Below are 18,721 nucleotides of genomic sequence, written 5' to 3'. Positions count from 1 at the left end.
TTAAATTCATGGTTTTGGATTAGTTTGTAGAAACCAACAGATAAATAAGAACTTCTAGAGATTTGTAGTAGAATATTTTTTCTAATTTTTATTGGGTTTTTTAGTGTGTGCTTATTGTTATTTCATTGTGAGCCTCCTCAATTTTAATAGGATTTCAGGATTGATGAAACCTAAGAACTTAATTTCATATATAGTCTTTGTGTTGAATATCATTCAGTTTTGTATAATTTATCTTAAATAATTCTTTTAAGTCCCAAAAATACTTTGTCATGCCTTGGAAAAGTTATCTGGATTAGAGATTGATGGCTGTACAACCTCTGTCATTTAAAAAAGCAGATGAAAACCATGGAGAGTGTACATTTAGTATCAGCCTCCATTCAAACCTGAAATGACAGCAATCAGAGTACATGTAAAATGTGTAAGCTGGTACCACTGATACTTGAAAATCTGTTAAATACTGACTAGCACTTCAGATGTGTTTGTTTCTCTCTTTTCTGCAGCCTGCTGTAGAATACAGAAGTCTTCTGGATAGACTTCACAGACTGGAGCAGGACCACCTGAAGAGGTTCCTTCTGGTGAAGCAGGAGGAGTATTTTGCAAAAGCTTATAGACAGCTGGCTGTTAGCCAGAGGAAAGAACTCCATAATATCTTTTTCACACAGATAACAAATGCTGCTTCCAAGGGGGATCTGAAGTTGGAAGCAACTAAGACATTAATAGAAGATTACTCTAAAATACAGGTAAGAAGATAATAAGTCCCTTCCTGACCTAATGACAGAACATGTGGTAACTCTTGAAAAATATTTCAGGAAATAATCTTCACTCATAGAACTCTAAAGGAAATGATCCCTATGTTAGTTAATTTTCATAGGAATAGTTTTTAAAAGTCCAATGCCATCATTATGCACATCTAGACATCTACACAGTTGTGTGGTGATGAATACACACAGCCTTTTCCTACAGCAACAAGTTAGATGTATTTGCCACAACATCAAGTGCTCAGTGCTGCCTCTTGTTACCATGACTGGATAGCTTGAAGCAAGAACAGTTCTATTGAAACTGGAGAGGTTGAGTGCCTCTTTAGTTTTGGGCATCTGATGAGATGACCTTTTAAATTAGGACTCTTAGGAGGTGCCCATGAGATACTCAGACTGTATTGTTGAAATAACAATAATAGTTTGGCATATTGATTAAAGTTAAGTTGATACTAATTTACTGGGTTTCACTTATAAAAACTTTTAACTTTGCCCTGTTAATTAACAAATCTGGTCTGATACCCACAGGTGTTAGCTGAAGTTAACATTACATGTAATTTAATATATTTGTTTGCATTCTTTCCTGTAGGGAGACATTGAAGAGCTAATGGATTTTCTGCAAGCTAGCACTAAATATCATCTGAACAGAAGATTTGCTTACAGAGAGTATCTTATAAGTAAGATACAATTAAGGTATTCTCAATCCTCTGCTCTTATAAATGCAGCAGCAACCCAGATAACAAGTCTTATTACTAAGACAGAAAGGTAAACATCTCAGTTGTATTCTAGACAACCATTTGCCTGTGTCATCTCAAAGACAATAGAATCATATTCAGAAGTCTAGTCATCTGTGTTACCTAGCAGGAAAGGTGCATAATAATGTTATCATTTAAATTAATTTTAAGAACATTTTTTTTGACTGATGACTTTTTTGGTTAACATCCAGGCAGTAAGACTTCAGTCAGATGTTGGAGAAACAGGCTTGTATTTCAGTTTCTCATTATAAAGTGATTTGAAGTATATTCTAAAATTGGAGCATTATAACTTGAGCAGCAAGAAAATTCTGGTCTGAATGGCTGGTAATTGTATCCACATTATCCTGTTTTTCATTTTAGTGTTGAATCTGCTTGTCTAAATATAGGTACAAGTCTGTCTTAATCTATTGTGTCCAGCTTATTAGCCTGCCCTGAACTTACTGGTACAAATGCAGTTTTAAAATGCAGAACTGTTGATAGGGAGAAGAGAAATTGAGAAGTGATGTAGATTAGATGAACCACAGATAAAGAGATTCAGGGATATATAAACCAGCAGATAAATCATGAAGGAAGAAGTCTTTTTAAAATGGAGCTTAATAGGATGTTTAAAATTGATCAGATAGCAAGGCAATTTCAAATTAACAGAAAAAAATAAGATTCTGTGCGGCCACAAATGGAAGTTATAAAAAGCAAAATAAAGCCAAACCGATTTTAAGGAGGGCTGTGCATTTAAATAAATTAAATAGAGCAGACAGTTTTCAAGCTGGGCTTCCTAAAGATAGTATTTAAATAAAAGGTCCCATTTGTCAGGGCTGGCTCTGGGTATTCAGTGCCTTTGGAAATCAGGTCCGTGGACTACAGTGCCAAAAGACATGAAAGTGAGTTTTAAAGTAATCTGTATAGTGACCTTCCAGTACCTGAAAGAGACCCACAAGAAAGCTAGGAAGACACTTTTTACAGGGGCTTGTGGATAGGACAAGAAGGAATGGATTGAAGCTGGAAGAGATTTAGACTGGATGTTAGGAAGAAATTCTTTACAATGAGTGTGGTGAGAGACTGGAACAGGTTGCCCAGAGAGGTTGTGGATGCCCCTTCGCTGGTCTTCAAGGCCCAGCTGGATGAGGCTTGGTCTAGTGGAAGGTGTCCCTCCTCATTGCTTGGGGGTTGGAAGTAGATGATCAGGTCCCTTCCAAGCCAAACCATTCTGTGAATCTATGTCTACCTAGGCTTTTTGTGTTTTCCCTTAAAGAATAAGTGGTCATGAGGGTGGTACTTGAGGCAGTGTGTATCCTGGGTTGTTTTGGCTATCCTTAGAGGCATAAGGTTCTCAATGTTTTGAACTGCTGTAGCATGGTGCTTTGCTCTTTTGGTCATTTTGGTCATTCACAATTTTTCTTCTCCTAAAAACTGAATCCCATTCTGCTGACTTGCTAGGTACCAACTCAATACCAACTCAGGTGCCTTTATAAGTTTCTCTCAAAATTTTAATTTGTAGAAGACCTCAAGCATTTCTTGTGAACTGTGTTTTTAAAGTAGGCAATTGATTATCTTTGACGTAAATGTTCCAAGCAAAACATCTCCTATTGATTTCTTACTTACTCTTCTGAATATTCTTAATTTATATGGATCTTGTTATAAGCAAAGTAATTTTCTGAGTAGTCCTGCAGGACCTTTCAGTGGGTTGGTATTGGAAACTGAATGCCTCCAGCAGTAGTGAATTGGTATAAAGTTTTGTAATAATCTCTTATAACTTTTCATGCTTTTGTCCCTTTGTTATGTAGAACATTTATTGCTCTAAATCATTTAGCTGAATTTTGATGTGCGTACCAGCAAGATGCCAGCCAGCTCAGCAGATGAAATCCAGGACTAGCTGGAGCAGAGCAATGTGGGCATTGTCTTGCAGGAGATCTAGCCTGTGTGTACATCCAGGCTGCTGCAACTTTTCTGCCTCATACCCCTTGTTTATTTCTGTGAGGCTCCCAAGATGCCTTTGGTTTTCATAAAACAGTTTTCCCAGCATCACTTAGATAGTCAACTGTAGCATCAAATACCAACTACTACTTCTTAATTTTAGTGCCCTTGCTTTGTATTTTCTCCTAATTTTGTTGGCTTTCAGAGAGTGTGGAGAAGTCAAGGTCTGCCTCTGATTAAACTCTGATACTGCTGATGTTGGCCACACACTTCATCAATGCTCCTTCCATGGCACACTGCCTTTGGGAGGATCTCCCAGTAAACATCTTTGTCTTTACTGCAGTATGCTCCTTCATTAAAATTCACCTTGTTCAAAGGCATTAAACATGTGCCTGCATATTTCTTCAGTGATGAGATGTCTGCTATGCTGAGACCAAGCAGTTTATCATACACTCTACATTGTCTCATTATCTTTCTCCTTTCTTTGTATTTTGTGTTTCAATTCAGAATCCTTTGGGAACAGAACAGCTTTTGATTGTAATACTGTAATTATTTGTACACTGTATTTATACCAAAGCAGAAATGAGGGTCTCTTGCCAGAATTGAGCCTTCTAGGAACTGCTGTATTACTGATTAATGTTAGTAAGTTGCCACATAAACTCCAATAGACTTTTGTGCTGGTAGGTGTTTTGCTCATTATTTTTGTTATCTGGAAGTTCTGAGTAAGTAGATTCCAAAGCTATAATCAGGTTTTACAATACTACATCACCTTTAGTTTGACCTGTGAAAATCTCTGAATAAATCAACAATCTCTAATGAAATAATGTAGACTTTAAAACGTTTTTTTTTTCCTCCTAGAAATAGGTGAGAGTGTATCATCTTGCAGTCATTTTACCTTGCATGGCTTTTTCTCCATCTTTCATTTACTCGATAGTTCCAACACATCTATCTTTCTCTACTGCAGCCTCTTTTTCTTGCTCTGGACAGGTATTTTAATTAGATGCAGCTGCAGCAAGCTTGCTTTTATTTCCTCAGTATAAGACAGGACAAAGGTGTTAAAAAATAATATCTTGCTAATCTTCTTCCTTGAATTTGATCAAAAAGGAGGGCAAGACAGAGTTACCAAATGTGGGTGGGAAATTTGGTGCTGTTGGGTGGTTGTTTGTGACATGACACTGAAATTTAACATTAATTGCTTTCAAGACAAAAGTGAGTTGGCCAAAAGATCCAAGAATGATACTTGGTGGATTGCTCTCAAGATGCTGAGAGGTATTTTAATCCTCTTTATAGAAGATTAAAGAAATACAATAGATAGAGATTGGAAAAGCTTTGGAAAGGAAGTCTTTCTCTGCTTGACATAACTGTGTGATAAAGCAAATCTGAGTTTATTCAGTGCATTCATTTTATAGGGGGTGGTATTTCATGGCTTGGCCAGAAACTTGTGGTTGCTTGAGTGGTAGATAGACAGTTGTGAATCATGGGACCTGGCCACCACGGTTGCAGTGCAGTGGCTTAAATAAACCATAATCTTCTGATTTATTTCTTGGAGCTTTTATCTTGAGGATTTTATTTGGCATTGAGCAGTTAAAGTATCAGCAAATCCTAAAAATGCAGAATGAGAGACTGTCTTTTCTGGGAAAGACCTTGCAACATTTAGCTGTCACTCTAGTTTATTAATTGGGCTGGGTATCTCTGGAACAAGGACTTGGAAGTCCTGGATCATCTCCACCCAGGCTCTGTGTGTAACGTTCATGCCTTTTGAAAAATAAACCAGAAGATATTTGAGCAACATCCAAGTTCAGGTCAGGAGTTGGTGCTTTCTACTCAAACTTCGATACTGACCTTTTCAGCCCACAATATTGGAAGTCCACTGTGTTTAATATTGGAAATTAGAACTCACAAATGTCCAACAGTCTGGTCTGAATGAAGATGTTCTACTGTTCTTCTGTAGTCAGGGAGAGATTTCAGGAATTTCTGGTGTAAATATAATAGCAAATAGTTTTTTTAATACAAATTGAGTTTGTAGAGATTGAGGTCTTGAAGGTAGAGCATAGTGTTAAACTTCCATTTGAAAGCCCAGTGTGCTTCAGACTGAGAAATTGCTCTCTTTAAATTACTGTATTTCACTCTCAATTTTAAATCATTATAATTTTCAAGATAGTGTAAATGTAGTAGTAAACCTGAATAGAACTCATGGGCATAATTGCTTTGTATCTTCAAAATAATTTCTAATAGTTGTTACTTGATTAAGATTGCATCCTTTAAAGAGAAAATTGTTTCTAATGGGGAAGCTGAGTTATAAAAGACATCTAGAATTGCATTGCAGGGGCATTAAATGAAAAATGCAAATACTATGAATAATATATAAGGTTTGAAATGTCTCATTTGAATGTCTCTTACATTGCTAGCTGACGTGTATTTGATTTTGATTTTCCCTTCCTCCCTCCCTCCCTCCTTCCAAGTCTCTTCCTTCCTTAATTCCTTCCCAAATACCAAGTTCCTTCCGTGATTCCTTCCCAATTCCTTCCTCCCATATTCATTCCTTTCCACTTTCCTTCCTTGGTCCCTTCCTCCTTCCCTCCCTTCCCTCTTCCCCCACTATTCCTTCACCAACTGCCTCAATTCTTATCTCTCAGATTCTGTTACCCACTTGTTTGTTTGACACCCCCCTGAAGTATCACTGCTAAAGAAGCAAAGATGATTCTGTGTGTCTGCTTAACAGGTTTCAAACACTCTTATTACAGAGCCGGTCATCTACCTGAAAGTCATTTGGGAGTGCTTCTGGACCAAGCTGAGGCTGAAATTAATTCTGTTAAACAGAAATTTGATCATGATTTAAAGCAAGAAAAGCAAAAGCTTTGCCAGAAACTCGTTACCAAGCGAAGGAAGGAAATGGTAGAACAGGTAATTATTTTCAGTCTACTTCTTTTCACAGGGCTTATCATGAATTAAAAATAGAATGACTTGAAAAATAAAGTGTGGTTCTTAGAACAGGTCAAAATTATCAGGAACACAGATGAAAATAAGTGTCAGTTGTTTGCTATGTAGCATCATGTTCTGTATTAGTTATGCAGTAATTAACAGCTTTGAGAAGAACCTGCAAGAAAGTAGTACAACTGGAGTAACTTGCGAAGCTCCTCTGCTTAATCTGGCCTGTCCAGGAGGCTTATGCCAAGCCTATGTGAGTCTGTGCTAACAGGTGAAAGCCAGCTGAGGTTCTGGGGTTAGTGAGAGATGTGACATAGATTTGTGACAGTTGTGGTTTTCTGGCAGTGTGTGACTTGGGTGACTTCTACATCATAGTTAAAATTCAGCTGCAAAATAAAACTGGTTAAAACATGCTGGACCTGTGGCTGCTTGTGGTGGGATTCGTGTTATCTATAACTCAGCCACCTGAAAAACAAGGCTAACTCTTAAGAGATCTGAATGGTCTTATAGTGGAAGATGACTTGCAAGGGGCCTGAAATAAATGAGAGTTATTATCCAAACGTCCTTATCTTTGTCTGCCTAAAGGATGTAGAAAAAGCCTTGTCTTAGCTTAGGCCATACTTCTTCAAGTGACCAAATTTAGGTGAAATTAATTTTACCTTCTGCAGGATATGTGTTTCGGTGCTTTCTGCTCTTTACAGGTATAAGTAGAAGGAGAAATGGAAACTATAGGAACGGAGGCCTTATTTGTTGTGTTTACTCATGGTATAGGTAGCTTTGATTTAGCTTTCCAGTGAAATTGCTGCTTGCTATAAGGTGGTGAAAATAAAGTTTTTAAAAATCAACCTCTTTTTTCCCCCCTCCTTTATTTCCTTCATATTTGATCCATGTTCACTTCTGGAATGCCACCAGATCAGTACAGTTCAGCTGATTAGGATTATGTCAAACCACAAGATCGTGCATTAGTATAGGTGTTAGCCCTGCTATCTGGCAACAGTACACATTATCACAGGCCTGTGTTAGCCCTATAATCTGATGCACACAAAGTCATCATGTTGAGGGTTAGGTAAGTCTCTGGACACTGAAAAGTGTTTTTAAGAGCACCAAGAAACAAAAGTATGAAACTTTGCTTTACTATGAAATGCATATTTAAGGAGCTAGAATATGAGATGTTCCTTCTTTTAACCTTGTTCCTTCTTTTGACAAATGAATCAGCAGAAAGAGCATCAGAAGGAGCAGCTGTCACTTGGAGACCCCTTCAAAACCACTAAGGAGGTTACTCACTACCTGAGGCACTGGAAAAGTCTTCTGAGTGATCAAGCTATTGAATTTGAAGAACTTAATGAAAAACTTGACTTTGAGGCCAGTGAAGAACTGAAAGAGCTTCTCTTTAGTCTAACAGGCAAAACTGTTGAAGAGCTTAAACGTGTTCAGTATGGGACATTTGTGCAAGAACTGGTAAAGCTCAGTGTGCCAAAGATGTTCCTGCTGGAAGCTGTGGAGGAGCAGAAAAAAGAGATGGTCGTTAAACACGAACAGCTTGAAAGGGAAGAGCATGATAAGAGCACAGCCGCTGAAGAGCTGCTTCAGCTCACCAGGCAGAAGCTGAGCCAAGACCTGGAAATCAGCCTATTGGAACAAAAAAAATTAAGGAGCTGGGAACAATCAGTATTCATGCAAGTATCTCTGCACCCTTTTCTTAGCTATTGCAAATAGACTTTCTGCCCCTGGAGCGGAAGTACTGAGCATGAGAAATTCAACAGAGGAAAGGAGAAAAAAAAGAGCAAGCATTAGTTAAGATTTCTCCTTCACCCCTGTTTTCTAAAGCAAAACAGATCTGCACAAGCACTTTTGTCCACACAGCATCTTTGTTAGTTTGCCTGCTGCACAGTGTCCAACCTGATAAAACAAATAGAAGAAATGTTGCTCATTGCATATTTGCTTTGTTAAAGAAAAACACTTAATCCATCTGTCTTGGTTTTTTTTTTATGTCAAGACCTTTCTGGGTTTTTTAGCATTTTAAGTACTTTAATCCATTCCAATGTATTTTCTAGCTTGTCTCATCTCTTTGTTTATAGTGCTGGAGCAGACCCACAGAAGCAGCCTTGTAGATTGTATGACCCAGATAGTGTTCTTATTTCTACCTTAGGATCCATAATTGTGTTCCTGCCTGCAGGCTCTCCTGGCACATTTGTTAAATGCTATCTTTATTTACAGCAACAGTAAACTGGGTGTTTGTTCCAGTAAACCACTGGAAAATATACCCCCAAAAGGCAGCATTTTCACAACTGTTCTATCAAAAGCCTTTTGAAATCTGTCACTGGTTTTATGTTCAGTCCACTGTCAGTTTTGATATTTTACTGACAGATGCCATCTCCCCTGTTTATGATCTCATATTCTATCTAGTTTTCATCAGTAATTATTTTGAATGATAGCTTTTCATTTTTGTTGCTTATCAAAGAGACCATCAGTTAGTCTGCAGTATTTATGAAGATTATTAATGCTTAACATCCTTTTAAAACATGGGTAAAACAACACTGTGATTTACTGGTTTATATCTGTCTAGCTGTCTATATATCTGTATATCACAGAATCATAGCATGGTTTGAGTTGGAAGGGACCTTCAAAGGTCATCTAGTGCTGGAGCAGGGACATCTCTGAGCAGGTTGCTCAGAGTCGTGTCAAGCCTCACCTTGAATATACGCAGGGGTAGGGCCTCAGCTACCTCTGGGCAACCTGTTGCAGTGTTCCAACACCCTTATGGTAATGAACTTGTTCCTAACATCCAATCTAAATCTCTTCTTCCCTAGTTTCTATTTGTCCCTCGTCCATTAGGAACGATTTAATTTATGATTTAGCTGTACTGCATTGACTTAGTAACCAGAAATAAAGACTCTTCAAGTCAGAAATATTTTAGTGAAATGCTGAGATAATATAGGCCTGTGACATAGTGAATAAAAGCATCAGTCCAATAGAATATGCAATTAATACAGTTCTAAAAGAGAAGTACTTTGTAAAAACCTTGCTGTTCATGCTTTAGATACAAATGCATTCTTTAGTAAGCAGAGACCATTTGCTAACCAAAAAAATTATGCTAATTTTTAGTAATTTAAGGAAATGATCACAAGGAAAGTGACAAATGTAGTGTGAAGTTAGTCACAGCTGGAAGATGAATTCAAGTTTTGACATGCTTCATTGTTAAGTCAACTTCAACTTGACCTAAGGATCAGTTCTGCAGACTTCTCTGTTGAAAACCTTCCTTCTACAAAAGAGGGACTTTGAGTGATTCAAACTGCTGCTGAAAGAGATTCTGTGTTGTTCAGACTGCTAAAAGCTTTTTTACAAAGAAAGGATGGAACCCTTGTGACTTGGTGATGGGAGAGCTTACATATATGAGTCTATTATAAAGAGATACTGGGGTTTATTTTATTTTGTTCTTACCCCTCTCAGTAGCTGTGACTGCTAAGTACTGGGAAGCAGCACAGTGAGAAATCACAGGAAGCTTTTAGCTCTCTTTCAGCCTCTAGTTCAGGGCTTGTATTGCCTGAAGAGGTGAGAGGATTGTTTGCATAGGAGAGTGCTAAAAATTGTGTATTGATTTTTATTTTTAATATTCAGAAACTGTTCCCCTTTGCAAATTCAGTTTTACAGTCCAGGAGGTTCTGTGTGCAGAATTGAAAGTATCTTCCAAGATCTTTTGAACATGCTGAGCCGCTCAGACCTATGTGTGGAGTTGTTAACTGAAGTATGAGTAAGACAGAACAGGATGATCATTGCCATGGGCAGTTAGTGTGCATGGCTCTCAGATTTTATGTAGAATTGCCTATAACTCTGGACAACAAATGGCTTTCTTTTTTTTTAACAGGCAGCTTCTAAGTTTACCCCTCTCACTCTCAGAAGAGGAACTGCTTAAACTGAGACAAGAGCTGCATTGCTGCTTCTCTCAGGTGGACAGCAGCTTGGCTTGGCCCAAGATAAGAGCGAGAACCTTGCTTCATGCTTTTGAGGTGGAACAGAGGGATGCAGAACTGCTGAAAGTCGATCAGAATTTAGCAACGACTAATAAACAGGTGGGAACAATGTGGCATCAGCGTGGGGATGTGCAGGGGGTTCATGGCTGTATCCACAGGTTGTTAGCTTCAGATGCAGGTATGAATCCATAGCTTCTCCATGGGTATGACAGCAGTGCACACTTCTCCTGTCTGTGTGGACTTTGCTGAGCCTTAAAGATAATTGTTTGGCTAACAGTTGGATAAATATTCTCTTCACATATGCCTACATATTTCTGCTGCTTGCATGTCCTCCAGCTTTCCCCAAAAGTTGACATAGATAGAAACAAGCGGATAGATGGTCAGAGGTGCTGCATTTCCAAAGAGAGTCAGGTGAAATACCAAAGAACTGAGCAAAGCTGAGCCTGACTTTGAATGCCAGGGACAAGGTGGGCCCTTTACAGCCCAAAACGATGTTTCTGTGGGAGTGCCTACACGGTACTAAATTTGGCACTAAATCAAACAAAGTTTTAGGGAGTTTTTTTTAAGGGGAATGACCTGCAGTGTCTTGCTCACATAGGAAGGGGGTGAGGGACTTTAATTCCTTCAGTAATATGTAAAGTCTGTGGAACCATAAACTATTTTCAGTTCTTAAATAGGGGGGAAAGTGTATCCTGTATGAGTTGCATCTGATACCATCATAAAAGAGAGGACTTTGCCTCTCTCAGTTATGTTTTCTAAACACATAAGCTAACTTGGGTTAATTGTCCTAGGAATTAACCTAGCTGAAAACCATAATAATTGCTAAAGTACTAAAGGGGGGAAATGACTTTGCAAAAGCCTTGTAGTTGAACAGATGTTATCATTTCCCCAAGAGTCTGTTATACTTAGTTGATATTCTTGTAAAGAAATAGAAAGGTCAAGAATAATTTGATTACATGGAACGGTGCCCCTTAATAGTATCACAGTTCATTTGTGATTCATATACTGTGCCTTGAAAACAATGTTGTTCCTAAATTAATATTCTTTGTTCATTTTTAACCATGCTGAGGACACAACAGATCAGCTAAAATCTTCTCTTATTGTCACTGCTAAAGCTTGTTTAAATTCACATTTATGTGCTAGCAGTGTTCATGGAGAGGACTGAATGCGTCATTCTTCTTGAAAGAAATTAAAGCCACAATTTCCAGCTTGGTCTGAATGTCTGAAAGGAATCTTCTGAATCAATAGACAGCACCTTCGTTTCAGAAATATTTTCTCAGTGAAAGTCATCCTTGCCAAGTGTCTCATGAATCAGTTAACTTGCCAATAGCAAGTAATATTAGCATCCTCATATCCCTTTTGCAAATAAAGCTTTTTGTGCTCATCTTCTTACAGCAGTATAATAAAATCAAAAAAACAGGATCCAGGAATAGAAATAAGATAGATCTTCTGAAGAAATCTTTACAGGACAAGATTTTGATTTATGAAGACTTGATGAAAGGCGGAAATTTGGATAAGGTAAGTTTAAACTTCTTCTGCACTGAGGTCACACCCTAGATCTTTAGCAAGTATATAATGACAGTTTTCTGTCAGTGTAAGAGCTAGATAAAAAAGACATGCTGTGTGATGCATGTGTGATGCATCTCTCTCTCTGCTCTTGCTTGTGTTTGTCAAGATGCTGTGTTTCAAACTCAATAGTTTTGGCTTTTTTTTTTACTTTTGTGCCTTAGTTACACAACTGATTTCATGTTTCAGTCTTTTTTCTTCTGGTGGTTTTGGGGCTTGGTGTGCACATGATGACATGACTCTCCTAGAGACTGTGGTTTCTTTAGTGTGCATTTCAAAACATGAAATCACAGAATCATAGACTGGGAATAGGAAGGGATCTTTAAAGATCATGTGGTATGGTCCTCCTGCAGTAAGCAGGGACATCTTCAACTGTGTCAAGGTGATCAGAGCCCCCGACCCAACCTGACCTTGAATGGTTTCAGAGATGGGACTTCAACCGCCTCTCTGGGCAACTTGTTTCTGCCTTTAGTGCTGCTGTTCCCCTGCAGACTTCTTGTGGGTTGTGTCTCACTAAAAGATGGTCGCAAAATGGTTTCCAGCTAGTGCTTATGAGAGTAGCAGAAGGATGTGCTTTGTAATGCCATGAAATAGAGAAGGACAACTCACTGAAAGGAGGTAGAGAGCTGGGAGGCCACAACAAGAAGTTTGAAGTCTGCTCTTGGAGGATGAGACTGTCACTGACCTTGCTTTGAAAATCTTCAAAAGCAAACTGTGTATCTGCCTCTTTTGTGTTTCATAGCTCGTTTGAGCCATCATGTGAGTGAGAAAGTAGTTCTTCCTTTCTGAAATAACTCAGAAGAAACAGTGGTAAAAATACTGCCATTCTATAGTCTATTTTCCCTGTTGGACTTAAAACCCCTAATAATAAGCCTTGCATGAGAAATGTTTCTGGGGTTGCAATTAATCAGGGACGTTTTCAGATTATTCACTTTATTTGTAGCATTTTGGACTGAGACATCACTAGTTAACAATTAGTCTGAACTGAATTTGTAAAGTAGAAGTTCATTACTTGGACTAATCCAAGCAATGGACTAATCATAGTTCATTTGCAGCACTGAAAATGTTTGATGTAATTTGGGTGTTTCAGGTGGAAGCATCAGCAAATGTTCAGACTTACAGGAGCTGATTCATCATAACCAAATTAGTTTGGCACTCTAGTAGTATTGATTCAAATAGTACAATGTCATTAGGTATTTTACACGCTTTTGTTTGGTGTGGTAGAAGGCTTCAAGAATGGCCAAGGAATATTAGTTTAAAATGCGTTTATAATTTAGTATGTAGTCAATATTTAAAGTCACCTTTAAGTCAAATCTACTTGCAAGCTTTCAAGGACACCTTTGAGCAGACTTCCAGTACCTGAAGGGCCACAGGAGAGCTAGGAAAGGGTTTTTTTAACAAGGGCTTGTAGTGAAAGGATGAGGGGAAATGGCTTTGAGCTGGAAGAGGGAAGATATTGGCTGGAGATTAGGAAGAAATTCTTTACAGTGAGGGTGGTGAGACATTGAAACAGGTTTCCCAGAGAGGCCGTGAATGCCTCTTCCCTGGAGATGTTCAGGTTGGACAGGGACAGAGCAAGCTGGTCAAGAGGAAGGTGTCCCTGCTCATGTGGGGTGATTTGAATTAGGTGATCTTTAAGGTCCCTTCAAGCCAACCCATTCTACAATTTTTTGATTTTCACATTTGTGTTTGCAGAGCTGTGATTTGAGAACTGACAAGAGACAGAAAGGCACTCAGGTGGCTAGGGGTGGATAGTGGTTCCAGCTGAGTAATGCAACATTTTGTTTGGTTAAGAGCAATTGGTTTACTGTGTAACGTTGAGTAGGTACTGAATGATGAAGCTGAACGTCATCCCCACATATTTGAGTGTGCTGAACATATAGCTTCTTACTTGATAATATGCAAATAGTATCTAGTTTTGCAGTTTGGACCAGGAGTCTTATGGCATATACTGAACATAGCATAGAAACTTCCTGTTACTGGAAGTGTTAGGAGTGTGTTTAGTCATCAGTGTCATTTCTTTTAGCTTTGAATTCAGCTGCAATTAAAATCTACATTCTTGTGTCTCCTTATAAGTGAACTTGAGTTGTCAAGCTGCATTTCTGTCCTTATTCATTATTCATTTTAATAGGTTCAAACTCACACTAAAGGTGATCACTCATTTGCCTATTCATGATTCATTCAACTATCCCCAGATTTCATGTATGTATAATTAATTTAAAATCCTTGTGTCTGGAACTGAGCCTTCTGTGAAGAAGCAAACTTTAAATTAATTTGTGTGCATGCACCTGTCAAAACATCTCTGTAATTTCTGTCTGCTTTTTTAAAGCTTTTTAGGACATCCTGTTCCTAAACCACAGAGGCAGCCTTCAGATATTACATACCAATTTTGTGTACCAATATAAAAGAAATCATACTTCAAGCACATATTTTCCTCTTCTTTGTGATCCTGTATAAATTAGTGTATTGTGACAGGCAGTATCTTAGACATGTAAATAAAAGCTGGAAGAAGGACCAGCCTCTGTGTGTGTGTGTGTTGTCATAACTTGTTCAAGATAGTAGTGTTGTAATAAGTTCTATTAGATAGGAAGCTTTACAAATATGTGGAATAGGGAACATCACATAGATTTGAAGTGTTATTTTTACTGAAAATGAACCTGCTTGCTTCTAGTCAGGTAGGCTGCATGATTTTTCTTATCCCACACCTTGAATAGGTGCTGTTGTAGTCAAACTGTAATACAAGTCATTTATTCTCATGTGACAAAAACATTGCTTGCTCTTATCCATCTTCATTTTCCTGCTTTTAAGTAAACTCAAAACTCAACATTGCACAAATTTCAAAAGGTGACTTGTGACATTAGTTATCCAGTTTGGTTCACAGGCACCTTAAAGTGATGTCAGCTCTAGTGATGCATCCCAACAGCTAGGTAGCAGCTGTTGCTAGGTAAGTGGCTGGCTGAATTGGAAAAGTCTTTGCCTTCCTTTAGGAGGTAATTTGTCTGCTCTCTGTTAACTTGCCTGGGTTTTGCTGTTAGACACTCACTTCCATCTTCTCATTGAGAGTCACCTAAGAGTGCATCAGCTTTCACCATGGAAAAGAGGAGTGAGGGAAAATGAATAGAAACTTCACAACTGAGATGTTTAAAAATAGGACAGACAATATGGCTCTGAAAATTGCTAATTGCTTTTGAGAACATTGTCTTGTGTCACAGCCATCAGTAGCATTACAATTCAGTTTAAGTCTTACTTGAGAAATTAGTCTTGGTCACAGACTTTTGAAGAAAGATGATGGTATTATAATTATTGTTGTTTCAAACACCTGTCTTGGCACTGAGATGTTTAATAGCCTTGCTTCGAGGCCTGGTTTGATGTCACTGGCTCATATCTTGAATTTGGATTTTGAAAATATATTTGCTTTGATGAGATAAACCAAACAAACTCCCCTCCTAAAAAATGAGTCAGTGAGGGATTTGCTTTCTTGTGCAGTCTGTATCAAAGTCATGACTTGAAGGATGTTCTGTGAGAGTTTTTATCTTTGATTTCCAGTCAGTGCTGCTAGGATACAATGCCTGGACTGTGTCAGTAAAAAGCATTCTACAGAAAACAAAAGGCCTTAAATTCACTTCAGTATGTCTCTTGCCTGCCTGCAAGGAATGTAGAATATGAATATAAAAAAATAGTATTTTAGCTATTAGTACTGATTTTTTTCCTGCTGAAAACATAGGAACAAGCAATGGATATTTCTGGATCTGTCCTAAGGTGATTCATCTGCTTTTTTTGAACAAGTGCTGGAAGGCAGCTTGGCTCTTTCTATGAACTCCCAATGTTGGCCATCTCTTTTGCTTTTCACTGGAGATCTCTGTCTCCCATGCACAAAAATAACCTTTTAGCATTTTGGTTACTGCACTCCCAGAATGGTCTCTGAGCTGAATTCTCCTCCTAACTGAAATACTTTGTATAATTTTTTTTAACATATAAGCTTATTTAGTGTCACACATCTACATTATTCAAGATCAATCTATTCTGTTAGCAGTAATCTTTTAAGATGGAGATATGTTAAAGATATCAAGATAGTAAATCTTGATTTTACTTTGTGTGTGTAGGATGATTTCTTACTCTTGTGTTGTGATTGGCTTAATTCCTGTTAGTAGGAAATATGTCCTGAAGGTCACCTTCCATCTCTGGTGTTGAAGGACATTCCAGATGATATAATGGAGCCTTTGGAGAATAGTGTGTGAGTGTGACTGAGAATATCACCAGTGTACATGGTTCCAAATCACATTTGAAATGTAGCTGCATCTACTGGATAAGAGAATTTGTCTTGATGCACAGTCACACTTAGCAGGTCCATTATTGAGAAATTTCCAGAAAAAAATTCTGGTAAAAACTTGAAATTCCATGAGAAAAACTCTTTTAAAGCAGCGGTTTACATTATAAGATAACAGGATTGAACTCTTTGCTGTTTTAATCCCAACTGCTAATTACAGAGTAGCAGACTCTTAAGCGTGCATGTAAAGTTTTCTGTTAATCTTGTTATCTTTTGTGTCTTGGTATTTTTAGGTTCAGTATGAGGTGCTACTTGAGAGAGAGCATCAGCTGCACGATCTGGAAAATAACCTTGGAGAATATATTGCTTCTTTAGCCTTTCAGAAAACTGCTAAAAAGTCCAAAATGCTGGAGCTGTATAGTGCTGCCATAAATATACAAGCTTTATTATTTGAACAACTGAACACATCAAAAACCTTGTCAAAACTGGAATGTATTCAGATTTTAGAAGCACATAATCCTGTAAGTAATGTAGTGGTGAAAAGGAAAAGTTTCTGTTAAGACACAGCAATTGCCACAGTAGTTTATTTGACTTTGGTTTAGCTGTGTCTGCTGGTTTGCAGCTCTTGGTGGTCTGGCCTTTATTTTCACAGAATCAGAATATCTTTGGTTGGAAGAGACTTTCAAGACCATCCAGTCCAACCTTCAACTCAGCATAACAGGGTCAGCACTAAACCAAGGCCCTAAATGCCAGGTCCACATGCTTAAACACCCCAGGGATGGTTACTTTACCACTGCCTTGGGCAGACCATTCCAACGGTTAAGAACCCTTTCAGTGTAGAAATACTTTCTAACATCCAGGCTGAACATCCCCTGGCACAGCTTGTAACCATTTCCTCTATTGACACTAGAGAGAAGACGCTGGCTCCCTCATCACTCCAGCCTCCTTTCAGGTAGTTGTAGAGTACAAGGACATCTGCTCTCTGTCTCCTCTTCTCCTCTATGATTTTGTGCACTTTAATGCACTCAGTAAAAGACATAAAGAGAAGGAAAGAATTAGAGCCTGGGGAAGTTGCCTATTATTCTCATTAAATTGCATTATAGTAGCATTCAGAGGTCTACAGTCAGGAAGAGCACCATTTTAGTGCTTAATTAATACTGAAGTTTTATTGATCACAAGAAAGACAATTGTGAAGTGATAGTGAGTCAAGACTGAGGTAGTTTGTAGCTTTTCATGAGTGTGTTACAAGATCATTCATGTTACAGTTTGCAAAGCTTACAGGTACGGACTTCTGCCTGTCCATCTCCCTCCAAGTACACTCAATGCAGTTTACATGGTAGAAACTCTGGAAAAGCCTTTTCCCATCATCATATTTATTATGTACTTGGTATGTGCCACTTTTCTAATAATTTTTTAATACTTCAGTGCTGTGTATTCATAAGGATTTCTTTTTTTAATCTTCTATTTGCAGCCATCCAAGTGAGGCTTGGGAAACCACTGAACTAGAACAAACAAAATGGGTTTTTGAGAGCAAAACCTCTTTGCTAGAGGGCATCATTAGACAGCTATTGCTGTGAAAACTCTTGGTTAAATTTTAATGCTGTCATCTCTACAGATTCTATTAGAATGGCAGTTAGAATGCTTACATGCTTCCAATTTTGCTTAAATTTGTATTAAATCTGGAGGAAGTAGTGAAAGTTACATATAGATGGAGTATTAATGTAATCTGCAGTTACTGCTGCAGTAAGGGTAGGGGGACTCTGCAAAGAGGTTGCTAATAGCTTCTCTGCCCTTGAACAGATGAAGAAAAAGGATTGAAAGAGAGACAGGAGAGAAACCTAGAGTATCTAAGACTGGATTCTTTATCCAAAGTGTAAGAACAGAGCTGAGCTCTCTTGGGGGAAAAGTTGGTTTAGGTGTTGCTTATTAGACTTGATTTACAGGGACTAGTCATCAAATCTCTCTCTTCTGCTGTGTTTTTGTCCAACTCCTTTGTTGCACTGGCTGGCAAATTTTAACACCTGTTACTGTAGAATAAGTCTATCTGATTACTTAGGATTCCCTAATCCTTACAACACCAGTCAACAAACATATCTGACTGTCTGTCAACTTGCTTCATCCTTAGAGAGATAAGAAGCCAGTGCTTGGTTGTGGTGTTAGGAGAGTGATCTAAGCTCCAACGTCAAATACTGCTGACCAGGGAGCATGCAATTACTTAGAGACAACATGCTGCAACGAGTCTGTAATGTGAATAGAGCTGATAAGGTGGAGGAATAGGTTGAAATCAAGAATTTTCTTTAAGGTGCAGCTTGGGAAGTAGGACAATGTGATACTAAGCAAGTTAAAGCTTGAGGTCAGACAACAATGGCATTGGAAAACTGGAATATGAAGCCTTCCTTCTAAAGTCTGGTTTAACTCCAACCAAAGAGAGATCTTTTGTATGAGGAGTCCAGTCCACTAAAGACTAAAGGTTTTAGCCCTGTGAGTTTTAGAGCATTGTATTTTAACCCTAATTTTATCACAATAACTGTGAATTGTGGTCTTTTGACTTTGAACCTCTTTGATTCT

General features: G+C 38.2%; 1 protein-coding gene across 1 annotated transcript in view; it reads left to right on the top strand.

The window, feature by feature from the left end:
• The window catches only part of EVC2 (EvC ciliary complex subunit 2), a 64,881-nt gene that overhangs the window by 35,951 nt on the left and 10,209 nt on the right, over window positions 1-18,721 (top strand). The window contains exons 11-17 of the mRNA XM_064151494.1: window positions 501-740; window positions 1,345-1,520; window positions 6,166-6,325; window positions 7,568-8,029; window positions 10,219-10,419; window positions 11,716-11,838; window positions 16,447-16,674. Coding sequence (XP_064007564.1) covers window positions 501-740; window positions 1,345-1,520; window positions 6,166-6,325; window positions 7,568-8,029; window positions 10,219-10,419; window positions 11,716-11,838; window positions 16,447-16,674 — 1,590 coding nt within the window. The remainder of the gene's footprint in view (window positions 1-500; window positions 741-1,344; window positions 1,521-6,165; window positions 6,326-7,567; window positions 8,030-10,218; window positions 10,420-11,715; window positions 11,839-16,446; window positions 16,675-18,721) is intronic.

The sequence above is a fragment of the Pogoniulus pusillus genome, chromosome 11, assembly GCF_015220805.1.
Source record: "Pogoniulus pusillus isolate bPogPus1 chromosome 11, bPogPus1.pri, whole genome shotgun sequence".
NCBI lineage: Eukaryota > Metazoa > Chordata > Aves > Piciformes > Lybiidae > Pogoniulus > Pogoniulus pusillus.
Note: the sequence above shows the minus strand (reverse complement) of the source record. Positions and strands in the feature narration are given on the sequence as shown.